Here is a 27694-nt window from a genome sequence, read left to right on the forward strand (position 1 = left end):
GCCGGACCCAGGCGTCGAGGTGGCGGGAGGAGGCGGGCCCTGCGAGAATCTTAAGACAAAGCGAGAAACACCGGGCCCACCCGCTCAGTCCGAGCCCAGAGCCCGGTCTCTGCGCTCTAAGAGGGCGCTGGGACCGTGGCGCTCCCCCAGCGCTGCCCAGCCGGCGGCGGGAGATCGAGGCGCTGGACGTCGGCTTCTCTAAGCCGCTGGGACCTCCGTGGGACTCGGTTGCCAGAGATCATGCCAGGGGATGCGGCATTGCAGAGATTTATTTTTTAGGTCTTCAAATCACGAGAGTGATTCGTAGCTGCCATTGCACAGGAGAACGATTCTATTGACAGGTGACCCGCGCGCGAAGTTTCACCCCCGTGCGTTTGCACACCCAGTGCCCCGAACGCGCGCGCGCACACTCGCACACTCTCACGCACTTTCACATTCATGCACACTCACACTCACACACACACTCGCACACGTACATACACTCACATTCACAATGGCATTGGATACAGCGGGCCTTCTTAACAGGCCAGAGATCCTACGGTTGCTTGTACCGTGTAGCTTGGTTTGCCCGAGGTATTCCCCAAACTATTTCTGACGTGAAGTGTTTCTATAAATGTTTAAGATGATTTAGAGAAATAACGTTTAGGACAAAACTCCTGTGAAATAGACAAATGGAGGCACACTCTTTTCGATTAAAAAAAAAAGAGCAAACAATAAATTGATGTGCAAGTATTTGGGGAGGAGGAGAAATCTTTTTCCCATTCATTCATTCCCTTCCTGTTTGAAAAATGCCATCCCTTTAAAGTTCATGTTTTAACCTGAAATATTTCAGTACAGAGAGAAATTACCCTGAATATTTTCATAGTAAAATTAAAATGTGGCATTTTAATTCCATCCCTTTAGATCTGCTCCCAGCCTGTGATGGAGAAAGGCCCACTTTGGCGTTTCTGCAAGATGTTATGGACATTTTGCTTCAGTATGTGGTGAAAAGTTTCGATAGATCAACCAAAGTGATTGATTTCCATTACCCTAACGAGCTTCTTCAAGAGTATAATTGGGAATTGGCAGACCAACCACAAAATTTGGAGGAAATTTTGATGCATTGCCAAACAACTCTAAAATATGCAATTAAAACAGGTATTGTTCAATCAGAAATAATAAAATCTTTTTTCTTTTACCCTTTTGTTTCTATAAAAATGTTTTGTTTGATGGAGTTACTGATGTTTTCAACATTGCAACGTTATTTTCATCGTTTAGAAATAGTCATCATTAGAATGATTCTAATCACCCAAAAGACCTAAAAGCATTTTTCCACTACTGTTGTTAATGCTTCTGCAGTTGATAATATCAGAAACATTATCTAAGTATCAATCATCAGATTTTACATTGCATGCATTTGGTCACGGAGATTTAACCACTAGTGTAGAAGCAACCATTTGTCAGGAGAGGCCAGTAGAAGGGATCCAAAATGGAGAGAGAAAGGGAATATGGAAATAAAATCTCAAAAGGCATGATCCAAACAAAAGCCTGAATCCTAGTGTAGGGCTGGTAATTTCTTTGGCAAAGAACTGGTCAGAACTGGCCTAACCATCCTATTAATCACTGAGTTGGAGGAATAATGTTTGGCATTGTCTCAAATGGCCAACACTAAATTTGAATTCTAGATTTTCTCCTATTTTTAAAGAAATGTGCACACACACAAACACGGTACAGTCTATCTTAGCAACTCAGCCATGTTATATAAGGGTGTATGTCTTCCCAGTCGCTGTGCATGTAAGATAAAGAAAAAAGGGAATAAGGGGGAATCAATATCCTTAGAGGTACATTTAAAAAATATATATTCTGTGATGTGACTATTGGTTTTTCACAGTATCCTTTATATTCTATTCATTTTATTTATTTTTTAAAAATTTGTAAAGATTCTATCCATTTTATAGCTTCAGAATGCATTCCAAGCTTTCATTTTATATACAGAGAGTCAGCAATTAATCTAGCCAGGTCATGATAACCCTTCCTTTCCATATTGTCTGTAATCACCCTGACACATAATGGCATAGCACTTCATTAAAACAATAAAAATAAGTATGAATGAATTTTGTGGGGTGGAGGGGTGGGAAGGAGAGATCTTGTGATCTAAGCTGATTTGTAGCCTTAAGATTTGCTAGCAAATAAAAAATATAAATTATGACATGAACATTAATTACCATAGAACCCTTATTTTATATTTTATTATTCTTATCAACAACAATCACTTTCAAATAATGTTTGTTGTGAGAACTTTAGCTCTTTCTCTCCTCTTTTTTTTCATGTTATTTATACCAACAGAGAGGTAAGGTATGCATAGAAGAAGCCTTGTGACATAGATTTACTTTGTTGTTAGTATCCACTTCTGTGAGACTGTGGACTTAGAGCTAGATACATGTGGGAAGGAACTTAACTTGTTGATTTCTATCAAAGTCAATCTGTGAAGTTCAATTTTTGAAGGTTTATTAGATATCACCCTCAAAATGTTCATGGAGAATCCACAGGATTACATACAAGACCAGTTTTTCAAGTATCTGTAGGTGTAAACCTAAACAATGCTTTTAATTCATTTTGTTTGACCCATTCCCCTTACCTAATATTTAAATATGTTAATAGTAAATTACTACCTAAAAGATTCTATGAGAATGTTTTACATCTTCATCCTTGAAAGCTGGTGGTGTTTAAAATGCAATTTAAAGAGTTAAGACAATGGGAATTGCAAGTCAATGAAAGTAATAGTTCTATCAATGTTCCATTTAGTGCCAGGAAAAGATGGGCCAATTCAATACTTAGATTTTGCCATAACGCTTGTGAAATTGTTAGTCAAGTGTTGCTCTAATGTTTTTTATTCGAAGTTCAGATAAATAAAAATATGGATTCAGCTGCCTTTCTAGGCTAGATGTATCAATATTAATACAATATCTCGATATTATTCATAATGTATTTAGTCTGCTGATCTTCTCCCCCCAGGCAGCATTTCAAAAAATTAACAGCAGTCACCTTCTCTCAGTTGGCAAATTTATGGATTTTTGTGCTGTATCTGTCATATGTGTCACCTAGTACCATTCAGGGTCTGTCAAAGGCATTACCATTCCTGCTACCATCAGGCACTGTAATGGGGAAATTACTTTATAAAATGTGTGTTATCACCTGATCTCTGCTGAGAGAGCTTAACTTAATTCCCACTCGGACTCCAAACTTAAAGAGGAGTGAGGGCAGTGGAAAATATTTTACACTGAAGTATTGTTCATGAATTGTTAAAATCACCTCCGTAAGAAATGTTGGAACACAGAAACCTGCAGGGAATGATAGAATTCTGGAATAACGTTGGCGGAGATTATTAGATGTGGTGGCGATGGTGGGGAGGTGGAGAGTAAGGGTTAATGTCATCTTGAGTCTTTACCTGAGCTATCAGACAAAGGGAATTGAAGTGTCGGTAAAGGAGGCCGCGCTTGTGTGAGGGTTGCCAGTAGGTAAAGAGCAGTTTGGACAGACTTTTGGCTCCTCACCACTGATGGTGAGCCCCAGGGTCGGAGTTGCCTGAGGCTGCTTGTTCGCTGAGTCTACGCCTCCTTGCGAGCTCATTTACTAATCTGTGGGGAGCATCCCAGAGTCCGGAGCGGCTGGAATCTCCGGTCTCACACTCGCCGTCTCCCAGGCAGCGCAGGCAACGCGTGGCCAGCTCATGCCCGCCGCGGCCGCTCAGCTCCCATCACAGGGCCCGGCAGGCGGTGACAGCAGCTGGAGGCTGAGGGCTGCGGGGACAGCTGAGGGGCTCGGAGACAGGTCTCCCACACTTCCTCTCAGCGAGCCCCGCCTGGATTTGCGGGGCAGCCCTAGGAGCCAGCCTGTAGGGGCCACAGGACGACAACAAATGTCATTAGGGGAATATCTCTGCCATGTATCAAGAGGGTCTGATGTTCTGACCTGTCAAATGATTTGCTTCCGTATTTTCACATCAGTATCAATGAATGAAAGTTTTTAGGCAGGAGAGATGATTCGGGTGAAATGGCAGACCAGAGTCAACAAAATGTATAGAGGAAGGGAAACCCAGCAGTTGAAGCATCAAACTTGCTTTCACATTTCCCCAAAAGTAGCCATCAGGGTGGATTGGTCTTGGGATATCCAGGGACAAAACACACCTCTTGGAATCTCAGTTTTAAAGCACAGATGTGTGTGCCAGAGTTTCTCTAGAACTAAATACTGTGTGATAATAAACACCAGATTCATCCAGAAAATGCATGTGAATTGGGAGAGTAGATTAATGGGTAGATGAGCTTAATGGGTACATTAGCTAATCTTTATTAATTTCCTCACTTGAAAAAAATGGCTTAGGGAAACAGAAATGAAGGGGCACGCAGAGGGAGAATGCGGCTGTGATTTCAGATGCCAGCATAATGAAATGGGGAGTCAATGAGGCAGAGAGGAGGTGGGGGTTGTTCCAGGCATCGGTGGCCTCAGCAGCAGAGGAGGCCTTTTCACCTTTTGTGGATGGGGCGAACTGCCGGGGTCAGCGTCAGAGGGCCTGGAAAAGAGCAAAAAGGCAGAAGGATGATGTATGAGGACCCAGGGAGGTAGAACAATGCTGGAGAATGAACAAGAGATGCACAAGTCCCAATCTCTCTAAAATGTGCCCTTCCTCAGTTCCTATTTGTCCCCAGTGTCTCACTCTCTGGCCACATGCCTCGGCTGATAAGAGAGCACTCCAGGCCAGAGATAAGCTGTGTGTTGACTTTTGTCCCTGCTTTCCCCATTGCCTTCCTTTATCTTGTTTTGCCCATGCTGGTGATGAGAGACTATCACATCCCCAAGCTTCAGACAGGTGTCTAGTAAGTGGCAGATACCTTTTTAACAGATGCTAATTCCATCATTATTAATCTTTAAAATTTTTTGCTGCTATGCAAATCAGACTTGTTGGTAGGCTTTCATAGGGCTAGAGGAGGAAACAGAATGCTAATGAGATATTTATAATCAAATTTTAAGTAATAGCCTCAGGAGAATGTGGATGCCAATCCATGCAGTGAGTTTTAGAGAAATCCAGAAGTTAATTAGATAAGGCTTGTGAATGGACTGATCAGTTCATTGGATATATCTGTGTATTTTGTTGATAAGACAGTAATGTTGACTGTGTTTAGCTTTATTTTGAATCACAGCGATGTGGGAACTTTGTTGTTTATAATCAAATATTCAGACAGAGAAGAATTGACAAGAATTAGCTTTGCCCATGCCATCTTTAGACAATCCTCACCTTTTGAATTCAGGGCAAACCACTCAGCAGTGTCCTATTTTCTCATTTTTGCCCTGTCTTTTGTAATCATCAGCCATTTGTCACGATATTATTATGAATGTTGGCATGCCTAGCGGATGTCATAGGATGACTGATTCTCAGAATGACTACAACAAAAAAGGATTTTTTAGCAGCATGCGTGTAAATAAGAAATAATCTTTCTTTGAATTGCTTTGGGTTACAGTAGCATTTTAGTTTGCAAAAATATTGAAAAAGTATAGAAAAGAAACTAGTATCCAGACTGCAAGCCATATTTGTTATTTTTTATAGGGAATGTTTAAAAGAAGAATTTTGAGTGTGTTTTAAGAAATATCAAAACTCAAAGCTGTCTCTTCCTCTGTGGTTAGAGGAAATGCTTTTTGGGTGTGTGTGTGTGTGTGTGTGTGTGTGCATAAGTGCATGTATGTGCATGGTGTGTTTCTAAATGTGGATTTTCTACTCCTGAAGGATCTTTCAAGGTCTTTTAGCTAGAGAAATCATGTGTTTGAGAGGCATTTATTTTCACTGGATTTCTGATTCTGGTATTCCATTTTATCCAGGGCATCCCAGATATTTCAATCAACTTTCCACTGGATTGGATATGGTTGGATTAGCAGCAGACTGGCTGACATCAACAGCAAATACAAACATGTAAGTAGCTAAATATGTTTTTGTGTAACCTAGGAGATTTCATTGCCTAGGAGATTCATATCACCTCTTATGTGATGATCTCCTTTTATTAAGTAGCCCCTAAAATAGTGATATGAACTTCAGAGGTATGTGTGTTCACTCTAACTTATTAGAAAATAGCCCCATATATCTTTTATGCAAACTATACAAAATTTTTAAAATACACAAGGGACATTTTGGCATTTTGGATTTACAATTATGTATAATGTGAAATAAAAATGAGATGGGACCAGATGTTTTTAAATAGTGTTACCCTGCATTCTTCTTTATTATTCAGTGTGATAAACCACCCTTGTACATAATGTCAATAATTGAAGTTTTTGACTTTAGGGATGCAGAAAAATAACCAAACCTTTTGGAAGACCTTTTAAAATAAATTTCTCTCTGCTTAATGGTATAATCATAACATTTGTGAATATACAGTTTTCTAAAAGAAATTTTTCTGTAGATATTGTAATGGTGAATTATTTATGTGAGTTACACACATAAAATGTGACCATTACTACATTTCAGGTTCACCTATGAAATTGCTCCAGTATTTGTGCTTTTGGAATATGTCACACTAAAGAAAATGAGAGAAATCATTGGCTGGCCAGGGGGCTCTGGCGATGGAATATTTTCTCCTGGTACATGATATTTTGATCTTTCTGTGTGTGTGTGTGTGTGTGTGTGTGTGTGTGTGTGTGTGTGTTTCTAATATGCTAGGCCTTGTTATGAATGTAGGAAAGATTAAATATCTAGCCCACTTGTCTGTTTAGGTTAACTAGGCTATATGTTGATCAAAAGAATAAATATAATTAAGAGAACATGGCCAGTGAGCACGCCTTCATGCTAACTACTCTGTGTTTGAACATCACTTTTTTGTGTGTTCAAAAAAAGCATAATCACAGATAGTACTTACTCAGTGCTTCCAATGTGATCCTGCAAGCAGGATGTATGGATAATGTGGAACAAAGGAATCAAGATTCTGAATAAGGGAATTTATTCTCTGATGCTCTTCCTGGAATTACCAAAAAAGAAAGGATAGTTCTTGCTGTTCAAGGATGCATAGCAAGGCATATCTACTCAACATACTCAACAGACAGAGCATATGCACCACTCTATTCTTCGAAATAACAAGCAGGGATGTAGATTTGCATTAATTTCAAGAAGGGCAGAGAGTGCCTCAGGAGATAATTTCTTAGGGCTAAAAAAGAGGTAATGATTTCTTCAAGAGTTTTCTCATCCCTTCTTTTCTTTATCATGCCATGCAATCTTTTCCATCTTATCTGTTCTTACCAGTCATTGTATTCTAAGCTCCATTATTTGCACCTCTCCCAGCCAAGAGAATCAACCTGAAACAAAAACTATGCCCTTGGTTTACAGTTCTGTGTATGACCTTGGTTTGATGCAGAGAAGAAATAGAAGTTAGAAAAGGAGTGGGAGGAAGGAGTCACTGACCCATGGAAAAGAAACCTAGTTTGCAGACCATCACCTAATCAGTTGCAGGAGTGAGGGTCATTAGTCCAGTGAGATAGGCCCCACCTGAGAGGTCAGAGCCACACCTGCCATTGTGTCAGGCATAGCAAAGGCCAAGTTGTTATGATCTATCTTCAGCAAATCTACAAAGACAAGCAGATAATGAGGGAGAGGGAGAAAGAGCTCAAAGAAAAAAAATGATAAATAAGCAACGGTGACCTCAAGGCCAAGGCTGAAGTTAGGCATGTTTGCCTACAAGCTCAGATCTGCTATTTTATTTTATGTTTTTAAATATATAGCACAATTTATCAGGTACTGAAGGAAAAAGTGTTAGTTAAATGGAAAGGAAAATTAGCCTTTTTAGAAGTCATTGAGCACCAGCTGTGATGAGTTTTATAAAAGCTAGCCTTTATTTTGTAGGGAACTTAGTACTTAGTTTTCCTTTGGAAAACCACCTCTGCTAAGAGAGCTTTGTCATCATTGCCTGAAACTGATGATTTGAAGGTATTTTTCATGAGGAATGAGGTGGGATACAAAGATCAACATCATTTCTAGGTTTAGTCTTCCTCCCCTTATATGGTTGGTTGTAGGATTGAGCTGTCCCTGAGATGAAAAGAGAGTATCCTGGGCTCTATTTTAATGGTCCCCAGGAGTGGAGAGAGAACAGCTGAACCTGTTGACCCTGAACATGTGACTAATTTGACTAGGGGCCAGGCCTAATTTACCTGGCTGGTCTGGGAACCTACATGCACTAGAAAATATATACCCAGAGAAAGAATCCTCTTTGGCAATTCTGCTAGGCTAGGGATAGTCTTAGGGTTTATCCCTCCACCCTCACTGGTAATGAGGAGTTAGCAGGTAAAGAAGACTTAATGTTTGATCATGGGTAATACCTGCCTCCTTGGAGCCTAAAGACCCATATGCTTTCGCCCCAAGGTGCAAGCTATAGGTGTCAGGCTACAGTGTAATGTAGATCTCACAAGCTGCAGGGGGGACAACAGAGAAGGTCATTGGCAACCTGTTTCTGCTCTACTTTCTATAAGGCATGATAGTAAATAAATGGCTCCTAGCATCCTACTGGCTAATGGATGCTTTCCACATAGCTTTCAGTCGTGCTCCTAGAGCAGAGCATCTTAACATTTAAGGGGTGGGAATAGGGAAAATTGTACATCTTATGTGCCTGTGATCTAAAAGTCTCATTCCCTAGGACTAAGTGTGAAGAATTAGGTCTGTGACTTGAATACCTAGCCCAGCTCAGCTGCTTTGCACCTCCATCTATAACATCCAAAGGCTTCATGCTTCATGGAAAATCCTTTAGGACTCCTAGAAGAAATCTGCTTATGTGGTGTCACCTATACCTGGGAACCAGAGAGAACTAGAGCACTCCTCACTGCTCAACAGGTCATAAAGGACAAAGACTAAGGAGGAAAAAAAAAAGCTTGACTTAGTCACAGACCCTTGCCTATCTAATAGGATTTCCGGAATGTTTCAGCCCTTGTTTTTGTTTTCTTTCTTTAGAGAAATAAAAGCAGTTAGGGGTTGTGCATCCATTCTCATGCCTGTGCTGTTCAAAGCAGTCTACTATTTCTAGAGGTCCAGAATCCTTTTCATCCCTCTCAGGGCTGCTGAACCTTTAGGATAACTGAGCTACAAGAAGAAAAGTAGGAGAGCAGGGCTGGAAGCCTCCTGGGTAACTGCACATGAAGAGCGCTTTCTTTCCCTTTCTCTTCTCTCCTCCTTCCTCTCCATTCTCTTTAAGAACAACCAGAACAACTTTGAAAACAACTTTTGCAAACAGGGGCTATTTTGTCATCCCCAAGAGCTATTTGACAATATCTGTAGACATTGGTGTACAGAGGAGGAGGAGCTACTGGCATCTTGATGGATAGAAGCCAGTGGTGCTGCTGTACACCCTACGATGCCCAGGACAGCCCTCACCACAATTATGTAGCCCAAAATGTCAATAAGTGCCAAGATTGAGAGGCCATGAGCTGGAATGGAAGTTCCTTTAAGAGCATACCCTGTGTCTAGCTAGCTTCCTACAGTCAGTCTTTTAGATAGGGTGTCTGCTCAGAGCAAGTGTGACCTGGATTCTTCTTGTACTGTGTCTCTGGGGTCCAGAAAGGTAGGAATTGCCCTTATTCTGACTGACAGCAGAGCTAGGATCTGGGTGATGACTACTCTGTGCCAGGCTGTCAGCTTGGGTCAGAGCCCAGGACTCATGAGGCAAAGGTTGAAAGGTCCTGCATAAGCCATTCAACTTGGAACAGAGCCCTTCTGCTCCCCAGCCACCAGGATGGAAAGTAACTCAAAGCACCCACATGAAGGCAGGGCCTAGGGATTCCCCCTTTAGGTGAGAGAGGGAGGTACTGCGTTTACTTATCATTTGCATGCATCACAATGTCCTTTTCCTGGATAGCAAAAATCCTAAGCTTCCCAACAACCTTGGGAAAATCTTACTTTGCTTTGCTTGTGAACTGAGACTCTACTAATAAGGTACAAATCTTATGATATGAGATCCCTGGCAATCTTAGGATGACAGAGGAAAAGTAATTCAATATGGACTTAAAATTCTTAGTTATATGCTTTCTTCTAATTATGAAATAAGCTTTGTTAGCCAATGCAATTCTATTTCAATGATATTGTTGACAGGAAAGAACAATATTGAAGGAATGAAAGAGATGCCTATGATGAGATGAACTTGAACTTGGATATTTATCCTTCATTCTGTGAGACTTTTTGATTAACAGCCCTCACCATCAACAACAACTGATTTATTTTAATCCATGTGCAAAGCATTGCATGAGTTGAAATGAAAAGAAATAAGTGTTCTTCATCAGGATATAAGTAGGATTTTACAGGTCTAATACAGAATGACTACACTCACCAATAGGGAAGGAAGACAAACATTTCTCTTTTTAAGAACCTCTCCAAAGGGCCCCCAGCAAGAACAGAATCAATTGCAGTTCCCTTAGTGACTGAGATGGGGTGCAGAGGGGCGGCATCTGTCCTATCCCTATATTCCTTCTCTGAACTCTGTTGGGTAGTGCCTTTGAGTCTGATGATTCAGTCAAAGGATAGCTAAGAGGGTGTGTGTGTGTGTGTGTGTGTGTTGTGTGTGTGTGTGTGTGTGTGTGTGTGTATACAGTGAGGACTCTAGGTCAGTGGAAATAAAGAATGTTGCTTGCATGTGAAATGATGTTGTAATAAATAGAAAAAGTAACATCATGTTGCTGTGCACTTCAGGTGGCGCCATATCTAATATGTATGCCATGATGATTGCACGCTTTAAGATGTTCCCAGAAGTCAAGGAGAAAGGAATGGCTGCTGTTCCCAGGCTCATCGCCTTCACATCTGAGCACGTACGTATTTCTGTTCCTTCCAAGTTCAAGGTTAAATTTAGTAAAGCCCGAGTTGAAGGAATGTTGGCTAGAGATACTTTATCCCCAGAGGTTCTCGTTACAGAAGACATATCTTGGAAGAGATTGAGGGGAAACAACAGCTGATGGTACATGTGCTGTTCTCCTTGTCTCTTCGAAATTAAGGAAAACTTTCAAAGATAATGCAGGTTGGCTTTACCTCTAGTTCTTACCCTTCACTTTTCTGTGATAATGTTACGTGTTAGGGGAAGGGAAAGGGGAGAGAAGGCATAGTGACTATGAACTCATTTGAACCATTAATACTGTGCCTGAGAAACCAAAGCTCCAAAGTACCTATTGATAGTCTTTCTATTTAAAAATACAGTTAACAGATCTGATAGAAATTCTACCCTCATGGTACATTGAATCATTTAACATTAATCTTGAGCTGACTTGGCCAGAGGTTTTGTTACCATAAAGAAATAGCATAGTGGTATGTTGTAGCTGATCTTTGGGCCAGATCTATTTCAGCCAACCACAAGCTCCTGCCTTCTGTTAGGCTGCTGACCAGGCAAGGCCTGACAGCTCTAATTTTCCTTGTATTATGACATACTCCTTTAGTGGCCTTCACGAGTTAATGCCATCCCTCCTACTACCTCCGAGGCATTGGAAAAAGTGACCCATCCTGTTCATATAAATTGAGCTAACAGCTTTAGCCTGCCAGACACCCAGCTTTCTCTCACATGCCAGGGTGAAGCAGCAAACAGATGCAAAGCCACACTGCAGTTGTGTAAGCAATGTCTCCAAACCCTCCTGCCATACAGGGCCTGCCATCAACCCAAGATCCACTCCTTTACAGGTGCCAGATGAGCATCATCTGTTATGTAATTCATAACACTGTTCCTTCACCACCTCTGCCTCACAGTAGCCTAGGTCTGGAATACGGGTGCCTCCAAGAAGACCTGGAAGCCTCTGATGGTTAGGGGATTAGAAGACAGGGAGGATACAAAGGAGTCTATAAAGCTCCTGTAAAGAGATGTCACTCAGGAGAAGCAGGGAACCATAATGGATCTCAGAACCACCATAAAATTTTCATATTTCCTATTTTAAGCGGTGTGTGTGTGTGTGCGCACGTGTGTGTGTGTGTGTGTGTGTGTGTGTGTGTGTGTGTGTGTGTGTGTTTTCAGATAACAAGGAAACAGAGCAAGTATAAATTGGAAGCAAGTGGAAACAGTTCACTACCACAGCAGTAGCTATGGGATTAAAGGAAACTAGTGATCGTATGTTGACAAATTGTCTTGAGCATCTTATTTTCAGTCATGTTTTGGGGTTTTGTTATTTTATTAAGCGCCCTTACTCTTTGTATAGGTGTCAAATTTAGCAGAGAAGACCACAGCCTGAAATTACCTAGTATTTTACCTTTATATTACTCTGGAACAAATTAACATAAACTTAGTGATTTCAACAACATGAATTCATTATCTTATAATTCTGGAGATCAGAATTCTAAAATGCTAAAATGGGAAATGCATTTTTCCTGGAGACTCTTGGAGAGAATTAGTTTTCCTGTTTTTTCTAGATTCTAGAGGCCCCTTGCATTTCTTGATCATGGGCTGTTCTTCCATCTTCAACACCAACAGCACAGCATCTTCAAATCTCTCCTCTTCTCTCTCTCTGCCTCTCTCCCTCTCTCTCTGTCTCTCTCCCCCACCCACTGCTTCCCTCACCACATCTCCTTTTGACTCTCACTCTGACCCTTCTGCTTCCCTCTTTTGGGACTACTTGGATAATCCAGGATAATTTCCCAACTCAAAATCTTTAATTATATGTTCAGAGTTCCTTTTGCCATTTAAAGTAATATATTCCCACAGGTTTCAGAGATGAAGATGTGGACATCTTTTGGGTGGGGGTATCCATTACGCAGTCTGTCTCACCTAGTACCCCACCAAGGGAAAACTTTCATTCCTCAGCTTCTCCAAGAGTGGAAAAGCATGATATAATTTGTCTTCTCAATTATTATTTCCATGAAGTGTATTTGGAACCCTAGATAGTTAAATGTTACTTCATTCTCAGCCTCAAGAATTCCAGTTGATCTTATATTGGGCATCTTTTTCTCTTGGCTTCCAAGCTGTCTCCACGAGCTAAAATGAGGTTAGTCCAGCAGCAAGCTGCCCTATTCTTTCTGCCAGGCATCTCTGGCTTGTGCATGAGATTCTTAGCCTCATGCTTGACAAATATTGACTTAACCTTGCCCAGAAAGCTCAGGCCATATGGTCTAAGAATAAATTTCCTATACTTTCTTTTCCTGATATTGCAAACTTGGAGTCTACTTCTTTATTAATAGAAAAGTGATTCGGTCATTCAACAACCACTTGGTTCTCCATCCTCCCTCCTGTGTCTCTGTCCTCACACATCATTATAAATGATCATTTGAATTATGAGCTTTTCCTGAAATAACAATAGGCCCTAACTATAGGCTCATCATTTTTGACAAATGAACTGTTTTTCTAATGTATGATACCTTATATATGATTGCTATTTGACCACAACCTTGTGGGACAAATGGAACAGAGATTTTTATCAGCATTTTAAAAATGAAAAGGCTGAAATTAGCTAAGTAGGTAGAGCCAGGATCAAACTGAGTTTCCTGACTCCCAGGCCAATGAGGTCCCTGCTCTGACTACCACTGTAGAAACCAAATTAAAAGGTATAGCAACAAAGTTGTGTGCAAAACAGCTCATCAATTGACCTAACATTTTATACCTTCCCTAATGAAATTTCTATCATGAACTTTTTTCTTAATGTGATGGGATGCTAAATTGTTACTCCCTCCCCATATCAAAAATCCTTCCTCATTATTTCATAGGTCTGGGCTGGAGGGGGCTTTCAGAGCTCATTGAAAACTTGACCCAAACCATTCTGGACAGATGAGCTTTTAAAAGAGAGTTCTGCCTGCAGGTAAAGTGGTAACATGATCCTCATCTCTAGTTCCTTCTGGGCTCTCAACCTCAGACATTACATTTAATTCATCGTCTAGTGTAGCTCCTTCTGGCTTCAAGCAGTCCACATATTCCCCTGGTCTTTTCAGATTTTGCAATCATTTTGTCTCCACCAGCTCCAGAAATAGATCTCCATAGGCTGGGGAAAGAACATTACCAAGTCATTTCTCAAATGCCTTTTCTCCAGCCTATCCGATGTCAATCTTCGCATGGAGGTTTCTTACCTGAATTTCTTGATCCACAGGGAGGAAGGGTGGTAGAGGGACTGCTGTGCTTATCTAGTGAGGGGTGGAAAGCCAAGGGCTGAGGCAGAAACTGCTTCAGGTATTCTCTCTTCATGCTCTTTGGGGCTTTTCCAAGGCTCAAGACTTCGGGAGAATCAAATGAGATCCTCATAAAACTCTTACCTCAGAACCTGGGACCCAGAAGCTCTACATAAATATTAGGTAACTCCAGAAAACAACATTAATTTATAGATAAAGAGATGGGGGACGTTTTGTACAAGATTTTTTTTTTTTTTATTCTAAAAAAACAAAGTGACCCGGCAGCTTAGAAGATGGTTCCCACAAAATGTAATACTCCCCATTAGGCAGAAACAGAGCCTAATGGGGATGCTTTGTCCAAGATTGCACAACATTTTTACAGATGGGGGCTGCTTTGTCCAAGATTTTACAGTCAGTGGCAGAGCCAGACCTAGAGCCTCAGTTTCCCAACCATCCCAACACTCTTCCTTTTTTTGCATTAAATATATTTTGTTGCATTAAAATTAATTCCTTTGATGCATAATCTAAGGAATCAGACAGACATGCTGAAATATTTGGTTTTATCGTGTTCTTTATGGCTCAGTTTTCTTATCTGATAAAGGGAAGTATTACTAATGCTCCTCACATAGGACTGTTTAGAGGGTTAAATTAGACAGTATATGTAAAGTGATTAGCTTAGTGCTCAGCCCAACATTTCTCTCTCAACTAGGGTTGGATGTCCTATACACCACTCTCTAACTGACTGCTATATATTTCCCTTGCAGCATCTTTTCTCAAATCCCATTTTCCCCATGTTGGTTATTCTAGTGCTGATATAATTTACTGATCTGCTGAACCAGATCAAGTTACTGTCCTTTCTTCTATTCTGAGCACTGAGTTTATAACTTGGCATATTTGGAGCTATAGAGATGGAAATGACGTTGAAAGTCTCTGTGGTCTTCCATATCCAGCCAGAAACTTCACAAATTCAGTAAGGGAAGAGTCATTTTTTGTTTTTACATGACTTTTCACTCTTTCTCTGTCACAACCTACCAAAGCTACCCACCTTTATTCTGGCCACCAACACAGACCAGAACTTTACCTGGTTGATAAGGAGGGCAAGGTATTAAATTTTTCTGGTTGTTTGAATTATTTTCTTGTATAATTTTATTAGGACTAAGTTAAACAAATAGTATTGCCACGGAGAGCATTGAAGAAGTAAATAAATCACTGAATTGAAACGAGATGGTGTTTAAAATTCCAAGATTACTTTCCTCCAAAATATAGAATCACAAAAATCTCATGAGAAGGATCTTAAAGGTTACTTGGTTCAGTACTCATTCTTTGCTGGAATCTCATCACCTTTCCTACATCTTCAGTGACAGAAAGTCTTGGTGAAAATTGACCCAATGAGTTTTAGGTCCTTTCTTGAAAGTAGGTTTAGAGGAAAGCTAAGATCTCAGCTCAACAATTCACATCTCTAACTCTGAATCCTTTGAAAGCCTAAACCATAGGCTTTATTCAAAATTCCTCTTATTTCCTCGTGTGACACAGCTCTTCCAGAAATAACTTCCTTGAAACAGCATAACTTTGTCATGGAAAAAATGTTCTTCATAATCACTACAGACACCAGGATCTTTTAGGCAAATTCCATAACTAAGTCCCTCCAGTCTTTACATGCCAAGCCCAGCTCATGTCCGCGTCTCCTGGAACCAGTCACCAATGTTCTGCCAAGGTCCCTCATGGGCTAGGCCTGCTTCTGTGAGGAAGTAATTCTCATAATTGCTTTAGAAAGATGATTTTTACATGTCACTATTTGAGAAGGTTTTGATTCTAAAAATAGACCTCCTTTAAAAAAAAAAGTGACCTGGCAGCTTGGAAAGACAACTCCCACAAAATATAATACTCCCCATTAGGCAAAAACAGAGCCTGACAGAACTGGCAGTAAATGAAATTGTGAGCTGAATTCTCTTACCTTTGGCATCCCTGTTCTGCCTCTGCATTCCTACCTCCTTTCCATCTCAGGGCCTTCATCACTGCCATGTTGTTTTATTCTCTACTCAGTCCCATCAAAACCTGCTCTCAGGAAAGAACCTGGAAACCATGCTGCAGTGTAAGCTATAGGTAAGACCTAAGCATTGGCTCTCCTGGGGGCATTTCCATTGCAACAAGAGGCAAAGGCATGAGGCCAGAAGGCACAACTCCAGCACTGTGCAGTGAGATATGCTCCTTATTCTTTCCTTTCTTCCTCAGTGCTGCTGGGCAGCAGGCACTGCCTCAGCACCAGGAGAGAGCAGTGGACAGAACAGACCCAGTGCCTGCTCTCGTGGAGTGCCCATTGTACTTGGGGAGAAAGGATGGAGAAAGGGTGTGGAGGGAGCCCCTGAGATCACATTTGCCATCAAGTGACGGGCTCTCCCTTGTTCCAAATGCTAGGTCAGGACTGACTGCATAGACTTATTTTTCCCCAGGTCAGTGGATAAAGCTGTGAGCTTTGGAATTGACTAGAAATGTTCATAGGCCCTGCTTTGCCACCTCCCAGGGCATGACCTTCATTTCCTCCTTATCTGAAGAATGGGAATGCCGATACCTAGTTCCCATAGCTGTGGGGAATAAAGTGAGATGATACATTGAAAAGGTAGCCCACAGCACCTAGCCCTCGGTGAGCCCCTCAAATAGGGCATCCAGCATTGCTGTTAGAACCATCTACCCATGACATCCCATGTGGAGAAAGAGCTGAGCTTAGGCAGAAGGCAGGGAAAGTGGAGAGTTAGGGGCCATGTCTTGGGGCAAATTATTTCCTTAAGATAGATATGCCTCAGCGCCCCCATCTCAAAATACCAGAGCAATGCCCAAGGATTCACAATGGTTTAGATCCTCTACTATTGCTTGCATAGTTCTGATATTTCACTACATACTCCATGTGGCATATATTTATTTTAAATAATATAAGTTGATATTAGTTTTGTTTGAAGATTTCAAAATTGTGTTCAAGGAATTGAGGGAAACCTGAAGATGGTATCACATTAGGTAGGAAGATTGGCAGATAAGAAGGACTATACCTTTGTGAGCACCTCTTGAGTGCTGGAGCATCCACGCCATTTCACATCTATTATGTACATTTCTCAACCAGTTCCCTCAAGAGAGGAGTTTATCGATGCAGCCAAGCAAACAATGGCTCAGAATGAGAAAGTGACTTTCCTAAATAGAAACAGATGTCAAACCCACATTGTTTTGCCTCAGATTACCTCTTTCCATTTCATATTTTAATTCACTCTTTTTAGGACTTGCAAATTATGGAAATAATTGTTGTCCATTGAGTGGTCAACATGACTGATACACGCGCAGTATCGATGTTCGCATTTGTCACCAAATGTCATCCTTGGAACTCTTTTCATGTTGAGTTTGATCCTGGTACACATCATTCCTGGCTTTTGACACCTATTTAGGGCACAAACTCACAATGAGGTGACTTCACCAATTAGAACTATGTGTGACTAATAAGCTAGCAGCTTCACAGCAATACCTGCATACAGACGCACATCATCTCCAAATCATACAGTCTTTAAAAATGTGGCTGGGTGAGCCCCTACCTCCAGATCATAATAATTAGAAATCAGTGAGATAGTCCCCCAGAGCACATGTTTGTTTCTTTGTAAATCAGATACTCTAGGAAGCAAAATGCTCTTTTAGGCCAGTTGATGAGCAGAAACAAGGACAGAGGCAACCAGCCTTTCTGAGGCAGTTGTCCCTGTCATTTTCCTTAAATCTTAGGGTGACCATAGAGGAGGCAAACCAATGAGGGTATCGGAGGAATGTGAAGAGGAAGAAGACAGGCGATATCATTAGAAGTGTAGTCGCTGAGGGTGGGAGGGAGTCTAAAGCATGGGGAATGGTCAAAGAGGCAGATTCCAGCTTATTCATAGACTGGGCTTCAAGATTTACTCATTGGGGTTCCCTGATATACAATGATCCTTATTCACCTCTACTTATATTGTTCTTCCATACACCCCCATTCACTCCACCCACAAAGGGGAGGTCTGTTGCTACAAAAGAATCAAGTCCAAGGACAACTGATCAAGTGATAGACCCTAGAGTTAGAAAGTAGAATCCTTGATAGAATGTCAGAAAAGTTAAGAGCTGAGAGTTCCAAACTAATGTGTCTGCTCTCTTTTATAAGAGGGAACTCCCAAAAACTTATAATAATTTTTTGGAGGGTGGACACTTATAGTACACTTCTCCCACTACTTAAGTGTTCTAGGAATCCCTCAGCATCAGTGTACCAGTTAGTATTGTGAGAGGCTGTGTTTGGCTTCAGTTAATTTTTTTTTCTGGAGAGTCAAGGTGTTTGCCCGTTTCATGATGGGTGATTTACAAGTGTACCTACCCACATTGCACTGAGTGTTCAGCAGGTTTTGACCAAAAACAGCATGACCCTCATGTCCCACCCTCCCTATTCTCCTAATCTTACCCCAGTAGACGTTTTTTTGTTTTCCCAGATGTAAAATGTTCCCAAAGGGAAACATTTTGTCGATGTGGAAAAGGTAAACCAAACAAACAAATGGCAGAAGCACTAAAAGGCATCAAAATTGACAAGTTCAAAAACTGTTTTTGAGCAATAGAAAAAGCATCTCGATAGGTGTATTGCATCACACAGAGTACTTTGAAGGCGACTGAAGTTTAAACATGTAAGAATAGCCCGGTTCGGTGGCCCAGCCTGTAATCCCGTGCCTTTTGGAGGCTAAGGTGAGTGGATTGCCTGAGCCCATGGGCTCGAGACCCGCCTGGGCAGGCGAAACCTCATCTCTACAATAAAATCAAAAAATCAGCCAGGCGTGGTAGCGCGCGCCTGTAATTCCAGCTACTCGGAAGCCTGAGGCGGAAGGATCCCAGAGCCCAGCAGGTGGAGGCTGCGGTGGCCAGGAGCAGCCACCACCCTCCAGTCTGGGTGACAGAATGAGACTCCAACTCAAAAAATAAATAAATAAATAAATAAAAATAAATAAACATGTAAGAATAAACACACAATTTTTTCTAAATAAATTCTGGAGTTCCCCCCTTATATATGAAATATCTGAGATGTTTCTCTCTTCCCCTAAGCTGCTGGTCTGGTTGGGGTGGGGGCTTCAGTTGCATCCTGCTTAGAAAGGCCCCCATATTAAGCCTTCTGGAGTGAATTCCCAGAAGATCTTTGGACTTACTTTTAGAATGGACCTTCAATTAGAGGCATTGGGGTCCACTGAGCCCACGATGGTCTGGCTCCAGTCACCAAAGCCACACCTCAACACTGGGAATTTTAACCAGAGATTTAGGTGATAGTTGGTCAACAAGTACAACAAATATTCATCACCTACATACTATAACAAAGCCTTTGCCCTCTTGCAGCCTCCTATGTTCTTATAAGGCTGCAGTCCCCAGCCTTTTTGGCATCAAGGACCAGTTTCATGGAAGACAGTTTTTCTGCAGACTGGGGGAGGTGGGTACCATCAGGCATTAGATTCTCATAAGGAGCTAGCAGCCTGGATCTCTCGCATACGCAGTTCACAGTAGGGTTCACACTCCTGTGAGAATCTGATGCCTCTTCTGATCCAACAGGAGGTGGAGCTCCACTGACCCGCTGGTCACTTCCTGCTGTACAGCCAGATCCTAACAGGCCAGGGACCAGAACCAATCCACAGCCTGGGGGTTGGGGATCCCTCCTGCAAGGGACAGTCAATGAACTAATAAGTATTTACTATATAATGTCATGTGTTAACAAAAGAGTAGGGTATTGTGGGCTATTTTAAAGAATGGTCATAAGAGATCTGGGGAAACAATATGTGAGCAAAGACTTACATCAAATGAGAAAAGGAGCCATGTAAATACTTATAGGAAGGGTTCTCCAGGAAAAGAGAACCTAGAAGCAAGAACCAATTTAGCAAGCTCACAGAAGACCAGAAAGGCCAGTACCACCAAGTAGAGAGAGCTAGGGAAGGTAGCTGGATATTGAAGACTGTCTTTTTGTTGTTGTTGTTGTTGAGTTGGAGTTCTCACTCTGTCGCCCAGACTGGAGTGCAGTGGCCGCTCCCGGCCACCGCAACCTTGCCCTGCTGGGCTCCAGCAATCCTTCCGCCTCAGCCTTCCAAGTAGCCGGAATTACAGGCATGCGCTACCACGCCTGGCTGATTTTTTGATTTATTGTAGAGATGAGGTCTCGCTGCCCAGGCGGGTCTCGAACCCGCGGACTAAAGACTGTCTCAATAATGTGTGTCCTCCAAGCCTAGCAGAAACTTCTCCCTGAAAGCCTGTGATCCACTAGGCAGTTGAATCTGAGTCTCAGTTAAATACTTGGATGTAACTAACAATGGCTTAATAATGGAGCTTTCTAAACTTCTTTTATCAATTCCAGTAGAGGAAGAGAAACTGGCATGCCAAGACTCTGCCCTTGTTTGTCTCAGAGCTTTCTACCACTCTCCTAACTCTCCCATCATCCCTAAAGGGAGGTGAGATTTAATGTTCCCATTAAAGAGTGAAGGAGCCCATGCCGCACCCTCCAGGCTGGGGTTAGTTAGAATGGCAGGATGGTACCTCTCTTCCAGGCTGGATAATCTCATCCCACTTAAACCCAGAAAGCCTGCCTATTTTTAAAATTACAAGTATTTTATAACTTGTAAAATCCTGTATTTATTTGAGCCCTTTTAAAAGTAAGCTGAATTGTGTAACTAGTGTCTAGATTACAATATATTTAAAAATAGAGAAATTACTCTTCTATCAATGTTGAAATTTTAATTTAGCATAAAATAAAAATTATATGGGTTTTAATGTCTATTATCCTTAAATAGAAATATGATTTAATCCTAAATAAGCACTAGATTCTATCAAAGGTCTATTGTTATTTTTTCTAAATCAGGGGCAGGGAGAAGGGTGTGTTCATTAGCTCATTTCCCAGCCATTCTATTGATGAACAGCTGATTATTACGAGTCTTGTGTATTCAGGGACAAATTTGAATCCTTATAGCTTCTAATTTTTGTTTAGAATTTTGCCTTCCAAAGCCACCCTAAGCAAGCTATTCCCCATCCCAGCCTTGGCACATCCCTTCACATACGAAGGCCACCCACACCACATGTCCCTAATGCCCTTTGCTCATAGTCAAGCTTCCCCTGCCCTCCAGACTCCGGCTTCCCATGCTCCTAAGCATCCAGAAGGTTGTTCTTTGGATGCTGTTTCCTGGTTTACCAACAAGTGGCTTCGTTAAATGTGGTGCCAAGGATTAAAAATGATTCTCCCCATGTTGTCTTACCAGTATAGACAGACATGCCATTTAGGCTGTCTTCACTCTTTCTCCCTCATTAAGTAGCCTTTTTTCCCTCTCAAGTTCCTTCCTCTCCATGGGTCCCTTGCTTTTTGGGGATAACGTTTAGCTATTTCTCTGCTCCCTTTCCTGAAAATATAAACAACTTTCATGTTTGCTACCTAATTTCCTTTTTCATGCCTCATATCACCTTTGTTCCCCATCTTTAAGCTTTCTATTTGGGCATGTGTTTTTCTTTAAATCCGTAGCACTTAGTACAGTGATCAATTATCCTGGGTAATTGCTCCTCATTTAAGAATCCCTATTCTTTCTCATTAAAGATCAGACAAGAATACGTCCTCCCATTGACCAGGTGCACCAGATCTCTTACTTATCCCCAATTTGCCATTTTGCAGTTTCGTGCTTAAGAGCTCATTCACGGAGGGGCATAATTTGAGTGACTTGTGCTTGCTCAGAGGGGACAGCTGGCTCCACTGTTCGATGCCCTCCTGGCTATAAGAGACTCGGTGCTGTTTTCCTCTAAGCTGCTTCTCTTCAGGGTCACCCAGGCTCTGCTAAATACGCGAGATAACTTTGTGTGTGTGCATGTGAGTGTGTGTGTGTGTGTGTGTGTGTGTGTGTGTGTGTGGAATAGTCATGCATCTTCACTAACCCTGACCCAATTCACCTTTCCCCTCTAGTTTCCAGGTATCTTGGTAACGATTGTCCACTTTGTCATTCTGGGGTTATAAAATGAGGATAATGGCCCTTTCTCATTACTTCTAGCTACACTGGGCTTTTTAAAACTCCTCTGTTTGATGTCTTCTTTATTGGTTAACATTATTTGCTGCTATTGCAAACAGGGATTTCTTCCTGTTTATTAGACATACCCCCTAGAAATACAGTGTTGAGAGTTTCTGTTCTGCATATTTAAAAATTGAGATGAGTCCAAAGTGGGTATTCAAAGAGAGAGGACCCTTTTTGGGACCATAACTTAAAATTCCAGTCAGCAACCCTTTGGAGATGTAATTCAGGAAGCCACTCTCCTTTTGGACAGCTTAATGATCTGTAGTTAATAGTAAGAGGCTAATGGGGAGATGCAGTACAGCTGGGCTGAGGTTAGCCTTTCTCAGCTCTTCAAATGGCACAGTGATTACCATCATTGAGATACACAATCCCACCCGGAATCAATAACCAAAAGCACAAAGACTAAGCAGTAGTTTGTCAGTGTGGCCTGTTCTCATACAGACAAGTTGTTCTGCCCCAGCCAGTAAATGATGCCCTTTTTTTGAGCCTGCCCAGGCTGGGCAGTTGACTGCACAACAAACAGCCCCTCCAACAACTCTGGGATGGAGAGTGCTAGATTCAGGGCCAATTTCTCCCCTTACTTGAGTGCACACAACTTGGGAGAAGCTGAGGTAACTTGGTAGCAAAACATAAGTCTGGGAGCCATATAATACATAGCTGCTGGCAGCGGCTGATGGGTTCTTATGCCTCATATATATTGGCTTGGTGTTACTGTGTGTCAGGGTTTCAAGTCCTAAAATTTCCAACATCTTGTTATCTTCTGTCAAAAAGCCCAAGTGAATTAACAATAATAAAAAATAAACAACCCCATTCAAAATGGGCAAAGGACTTGAATAGACGTTTCTCCAAAGACGATGTACATATGGCCAATAAGCACATGAAGAGATGCTCAACATCACTAACCATTAGGGGAATGCAAAATGCAAATCAAAACCTCAATGAGTTGCTATTTCACATACATGAGGATGACTGTTATGAAAAAATAGAAAACAATTGTTAGTAAGGATGTGGAGAAACTGGAGCCCTTGTGCACTGCCTGTAGGAATGTCAAATGGTATAGCCACTATGGAAAACAATGTGGCATTTCCTCAAAAAATTAAATGGGGTAGTACAATATGATCCAGCAATTCCAGATCTAGGTATTCACCCAAAACAATTTAAAGCAGAGTCAGTCTTGAAGACATAGTTGTACACCCATGTTTCATAGCCACATTATTTACAATAGCCAAAAGATGGAAGGAACAAGCCGGGCTTGGTGGCTCAGCCTGTAATCCTGCGCCTTTGGGAGGCTGAGGTGAGTGGATTGCCTGAGCCCGTGGGTTCGAGACCCACCTCGGCAACTTGGCAAGACCTCATCTCTACAACAAATCAAAAAATTAGCCGGGTATGGTAGCGTGCGCCTGTAGTTCCAGCTACTTGGCAGGCTGAGGCAGAAGGATCGCCGGAGCCCAGCAGGTCGAGGCTGCAGTGGCCAGGAGCGGCCACTGCCCTCCAGTCTGGGTGACAGAGTGAGACTCCAACTCAAAAAAAAAAAAAAAGATGGAAGGAACACAATTGTCCATAGATGAATGAAGGGTTACATAAAACATGGTGTCTAAGTATAATGGAATACTATTCAGCCTTAAAAAGGAAGGAAATTCTGACACATGCTACAACCTTGAGACATTACACTAACTGAAGTACACCAGTTATAAAAGTCAAATACTGTATGATTCCACTTATATGAGATGCCTAGAGTAGTCAAATTCACAGAGGCAGAAAGTAGAATGGTGGTTGCCTAAGGTTGGCAAGAGGGAGGAATGAGAGAGTTGTTGAAAGGCTATAGAGTTTTAGTTTTGCAAAATGAAAAGAGTTCTGGAAATGGATGGAGGTAGTGGTTTCCCACTGCAGTGGATGTACTTAAGGCCACTTAATTGTACACCTAAAAATGGTTAGGATGGTACTTAAGTTATGTGTGCTTCACCACAAATTTTTTTAAAAAGCACAAGTGAAAGATGCCATCTTTTCTCGGGAGCCCAGGTTTTGGAGGTACAGACTAGAACTAAAAGACGAAAAAAAAAAAAGAGAGAGAGAGAAAGCCAAGGGAATGAAACTTGTCTTTATATGAAACTAATTGCAAATATGCTTTTTCTTTTTCACAGAGTCATTTTTCTCTCAAGAAGGGAGCTGCAGCCTTAGGGATTGGAACAGACAGCGTGATTCTGATTAAGTGTGATGAGAGGTAAGCATGCATCTGCACCCCTCATTGGTTAGAAATTTACAAAGTCCACACAAATACCTTTTGGTCTGAAAACAGGAAATGACCATGGGCCACAAGGCTGCCTCCCTCCCAGTCACTGCCAGCTGCTGTTTCTTTTTCACATGTGCTCTTGCTTGGAGCCCTTGGATGTGTTCCTCCATGCCATGGAACCTTCCATAATCCCTGACTGAATCGGAACCTTTATTAAATCAATCAAAATAGTCTGCACCAAGAAAGTGCAAAAGGACATTCATCACCCCGGCACTTTAGCAACGGTAGGCAATTTGAGCACTGATTTATGGCAGTATCATCACTTTCAGCACCATGAATTGTGTAAACTTGATGGGGTGATTATGGGAGGGGAGACAGTTTAGTGAGCAGGAAGTAAATAATGCACCAGCAACTCAACAACTTGGTGCCAGAGTCAAGGGACTGTCAGGGGAAATCCCTTTCTTAATTGGCACCAGTACTCATAGGCACTCTGGGATTCAGTGTGGTACTATATGGGAGAGATTTTAAAGTATTTCAGAATGTCCGTGAAAAGTATCACCGGTCTATAGGCCTAGAACCTACTAACAGTTTGATTCAGTCTAAAGGTTTGAGTAAGAATATTCACTAAACTAAAAGGGAGCCCCTCAATTAACCATTTATGCATTCATTTGTATTTATTAGTCAGATGTGTAGCTTGCCCACCGTGTCACTAGGCTTTAAAAGGCAAAATACACGATCCCAGTTCCCTGGCAGTCTGTGATCTAGGTGGGAAGAGGAAGTGGCATCAGAAGGAGACAGTTGCATGATCGAATTGCATGGCACAGAGCACACATTTGAACATCGATTTAGATGAAAAGCTTCATGCAACAGGTGGGACGTAAACTGGATTTTCAAAATTAGGAGTGAGTTGGATGGATGGAAGGAAAGGCAGGGGCAATTCCAGAAGACTGAATACCACAGCAAAGACAGAGAAGGTGGAGCAGGAGGAAGGAGAACCTTGTGGGGCTCTAGAACCCAGGCCTGAGCAGAGGTACGAGGAGCCATGGCAAATATGGTCGGTCACCTGAAACTCTGAAAGCTCTAAAACCCCAACTGATCAATAACCAAGTTTACCCATGGGTGGTGAGATTAAAAAGGATTGCCACTTTCTTGTTTACACCTTTCTATATTGCTTGATTTTGTTTCATTGTTTGCAAAGAACACATATAACTTTTTTTTTTTTTGAGTTGGAGTTTCAGTCCAGGCTGAGGGCAGTGACATGCTCATGGCCACCCCAGCGTCGGCCTCCTGGGCTCAAGCGATCCTTCTGCCTCAGCCTTCCAAGTAACCAAACTATAGGTGCGTGCCACCATGCCTGACCAATTTTTTGATTTTTTTATTGTAGAGATGAGGTCTCACCAAGTTGCCCAGGCTGGTCTCAAACCTGTGGGCTCAGGCAATTCTCTCACCTTGGCCTTCCAAAGTGCAGATATAACTTATACAGTCAGAAAAATAAGGTGTTTTGTTTTTCATTTTTGGGGGGAAGCTAAATTTAGGATTTGAGTTTGATAGGTCCTGAAACAAGGTACCTTGAAGGTATTTTAATTCAAGAAGCACCTGAATGAAGCCACCCTTCAGGAAGCAATGAAGGGGAGAGGCTCTCTGGTGAGGTAAGCCAAGTGGGAGTCTCCAGCAATAAAACAGGCATGAAATAATGAACAGACAGAGTGAGGCGAATGCATTTTGAAAAAGGAACTGCCGCTGGGCTCGATGGCTCAGCCTGTAATCCTGTGCCTTGGGAGGCTGAGGTGAGTGGATTGCCTGAGCCCGCAGGTTCAAGACCCGCCTGGGCAGGCGAGACCTCATTTCTACAATAAATCAAAAAAATCAGCCAGGCGTGGTAGCGAGCGCCTGTAGTTCCAGCTACTTGGAAGGCTGAGGCAGAAGGATCACTGGAGCCCAGGAGGTCGAGGCTGCGGTGGCTGGGAGCGGCCACTGCACTCCAGTCTGGGTGACTGAGTGAGACTCCAACTCAAAAAAAGAAAAAAAAAAGAAAAAGGAACTGCCTGATATTTTTTAAAGTTACCAGTGTTCCTCACTAGCAGGATCTGAGATATAAGGAGAAAACTGGCCCCTCAAAAATTCTAAGTAGGAATAAAGGTTTAGATGACTTTTAAATCTTTCCTAATCTGTAAGTGAATCTGTTATAAGAGCCTGGAATTCAGGGAAGAATCATCTAGACAGATTCTGGCCCAGGCAGTCTTCCTCACTAGCCTAGTTGGCAGACACTCTTGAGTGAATCTCAGTGGGCTGATAGGTGACCTGGAAGAGCAGAGGGGGCTCTTGCCTCCACTCTTGAAAGCATCAGTACAGCTGCCTCTACTCTCATGAAAATCAGCTGTGACCACGGAAGTGGTCTTGGATGAGTCCACCAGTCAGTCAGATGGATCCTCATGGGAGCACAAGGATATCCCATTGTCTGAAGAAGCATCATGCTTGCAAAAGAACTGCAGATCTGAAAGAAGGAAGAGTGGTCGGAAAAGGGCCCTCAGACAGCACTGTCAGGACAGGTACCAAGAGCTTGTCACACTCTAACAGGAGGGCCGAGAAGGAGGCAGGAGGCACGGAATGCTGGAGAGCTAGTGGGGTCTAGAATCAGTGGCTGACCAGGTGGCCTCAAATTTGAAAGTCAAATAATTATTTATATAACATATATATATATATATATATATTTTTTTTTTTTTTTTTAAAGATGGAGGTCTTACTCTGTCATCCAGTCTGGAGTGCAGAGTGATCATAGTTCATTGTCTCAACCTCCTAGACTCAAGTGATCCTTTCACCTCAGCCTCCTGTGTGACTGCGACTAAGGGCATGTGCCACCACATCTGGCTAATTTTTTTTTATTTTAATAGAGATAGTGACTTGCTATTTTGCCCAGACTTGTCTCGAACTTCTGGCCCCAAGTAGTCCTCCGACCTCAGCCTCTAAGTGTTGGGATGAGTCACCACACCTGGTTTATTTAAACAATTTTAGGAGCCATTTTTAAACACTAAAATACCATGCTAAGAATGATTATTTTTTTCAGAAGATGATGCACTCTTCAGTGCTCCTCACCGCTCACACATGCCATGCCCCTTGGGTGAGATCAGGAGAAAGGAGCCATCAGGCAGTTAGGGCTAGGGATTTTTTCCTGCTCATGAGCCTTGTGGGATTGGGGAGAGAGGAAGGAGCTATAGAGGAAGTAGGAAGAAGGAAGGAAACAGGAAAGAGCAAAAAGGATAAGAAATAAAAGTTAGGGGGCCGGGCGTGGTGGCTCAAGCCTGTAATCCCAGCACTTTGGGAGACCGAGGCAAGTGGATTGCCTGAGCT

The 27694-nt window shown here is 42.0% G+C and overlaps 1 protein-coding gene across 2 annotated transcripts in view; it reads left to right on the forward strand.

The window, feature by feature from the left end:
- GAD2 (glutamate decarboxylase 2) overlaps nt 1-27694 on the forward strand; it is a 78383-nt gene that overhangs the window by 1345 nt on the left and 49344 nt on the right. Inside the window, exons 3-8 of one of the 2 annotated variants that reach the window (XM_021711882.1) lie at nt 151-166; nt 838-1137; nt 5851-5941; nt 6494-6606; nt 10685-10800; nt 24258-24337. In XM_021711882.1, coding sequence (XP_021567557.1) covers nt 151-166; nt 838-1137; nt 5851-5941; nt 6494-6606; nt 10685-10800; nt 24258-24337 — 716 coding nt within the window. The remainder of the gene's footprint in view (nt 1-150; nt 167-837; nt 1138-5850; nt 5942-6493; nt 6607-10684; nt 10801-24257; nt 24338-27694) is intronic. The other variant, XM_008057163.2, reaches the window with a different exon arrangement.

The sequence above is a fragment of the Carlito syrichta genome, unplaced genomic scaffold (assembly GCF_000164805.1).
Source record: "Carlito syrichta isolate Samal-C Ts95f unplaced genomic scaffold, Tarsius_syrichta-2.0.1 Scaffold302821, whole genome shotgun sequence".
Lineage (NCBI taxonomy): Eukaryota > Metazoa > Chordata > Mammalia > Primates > Tarsiidae > Carlito > Carlito syrichta.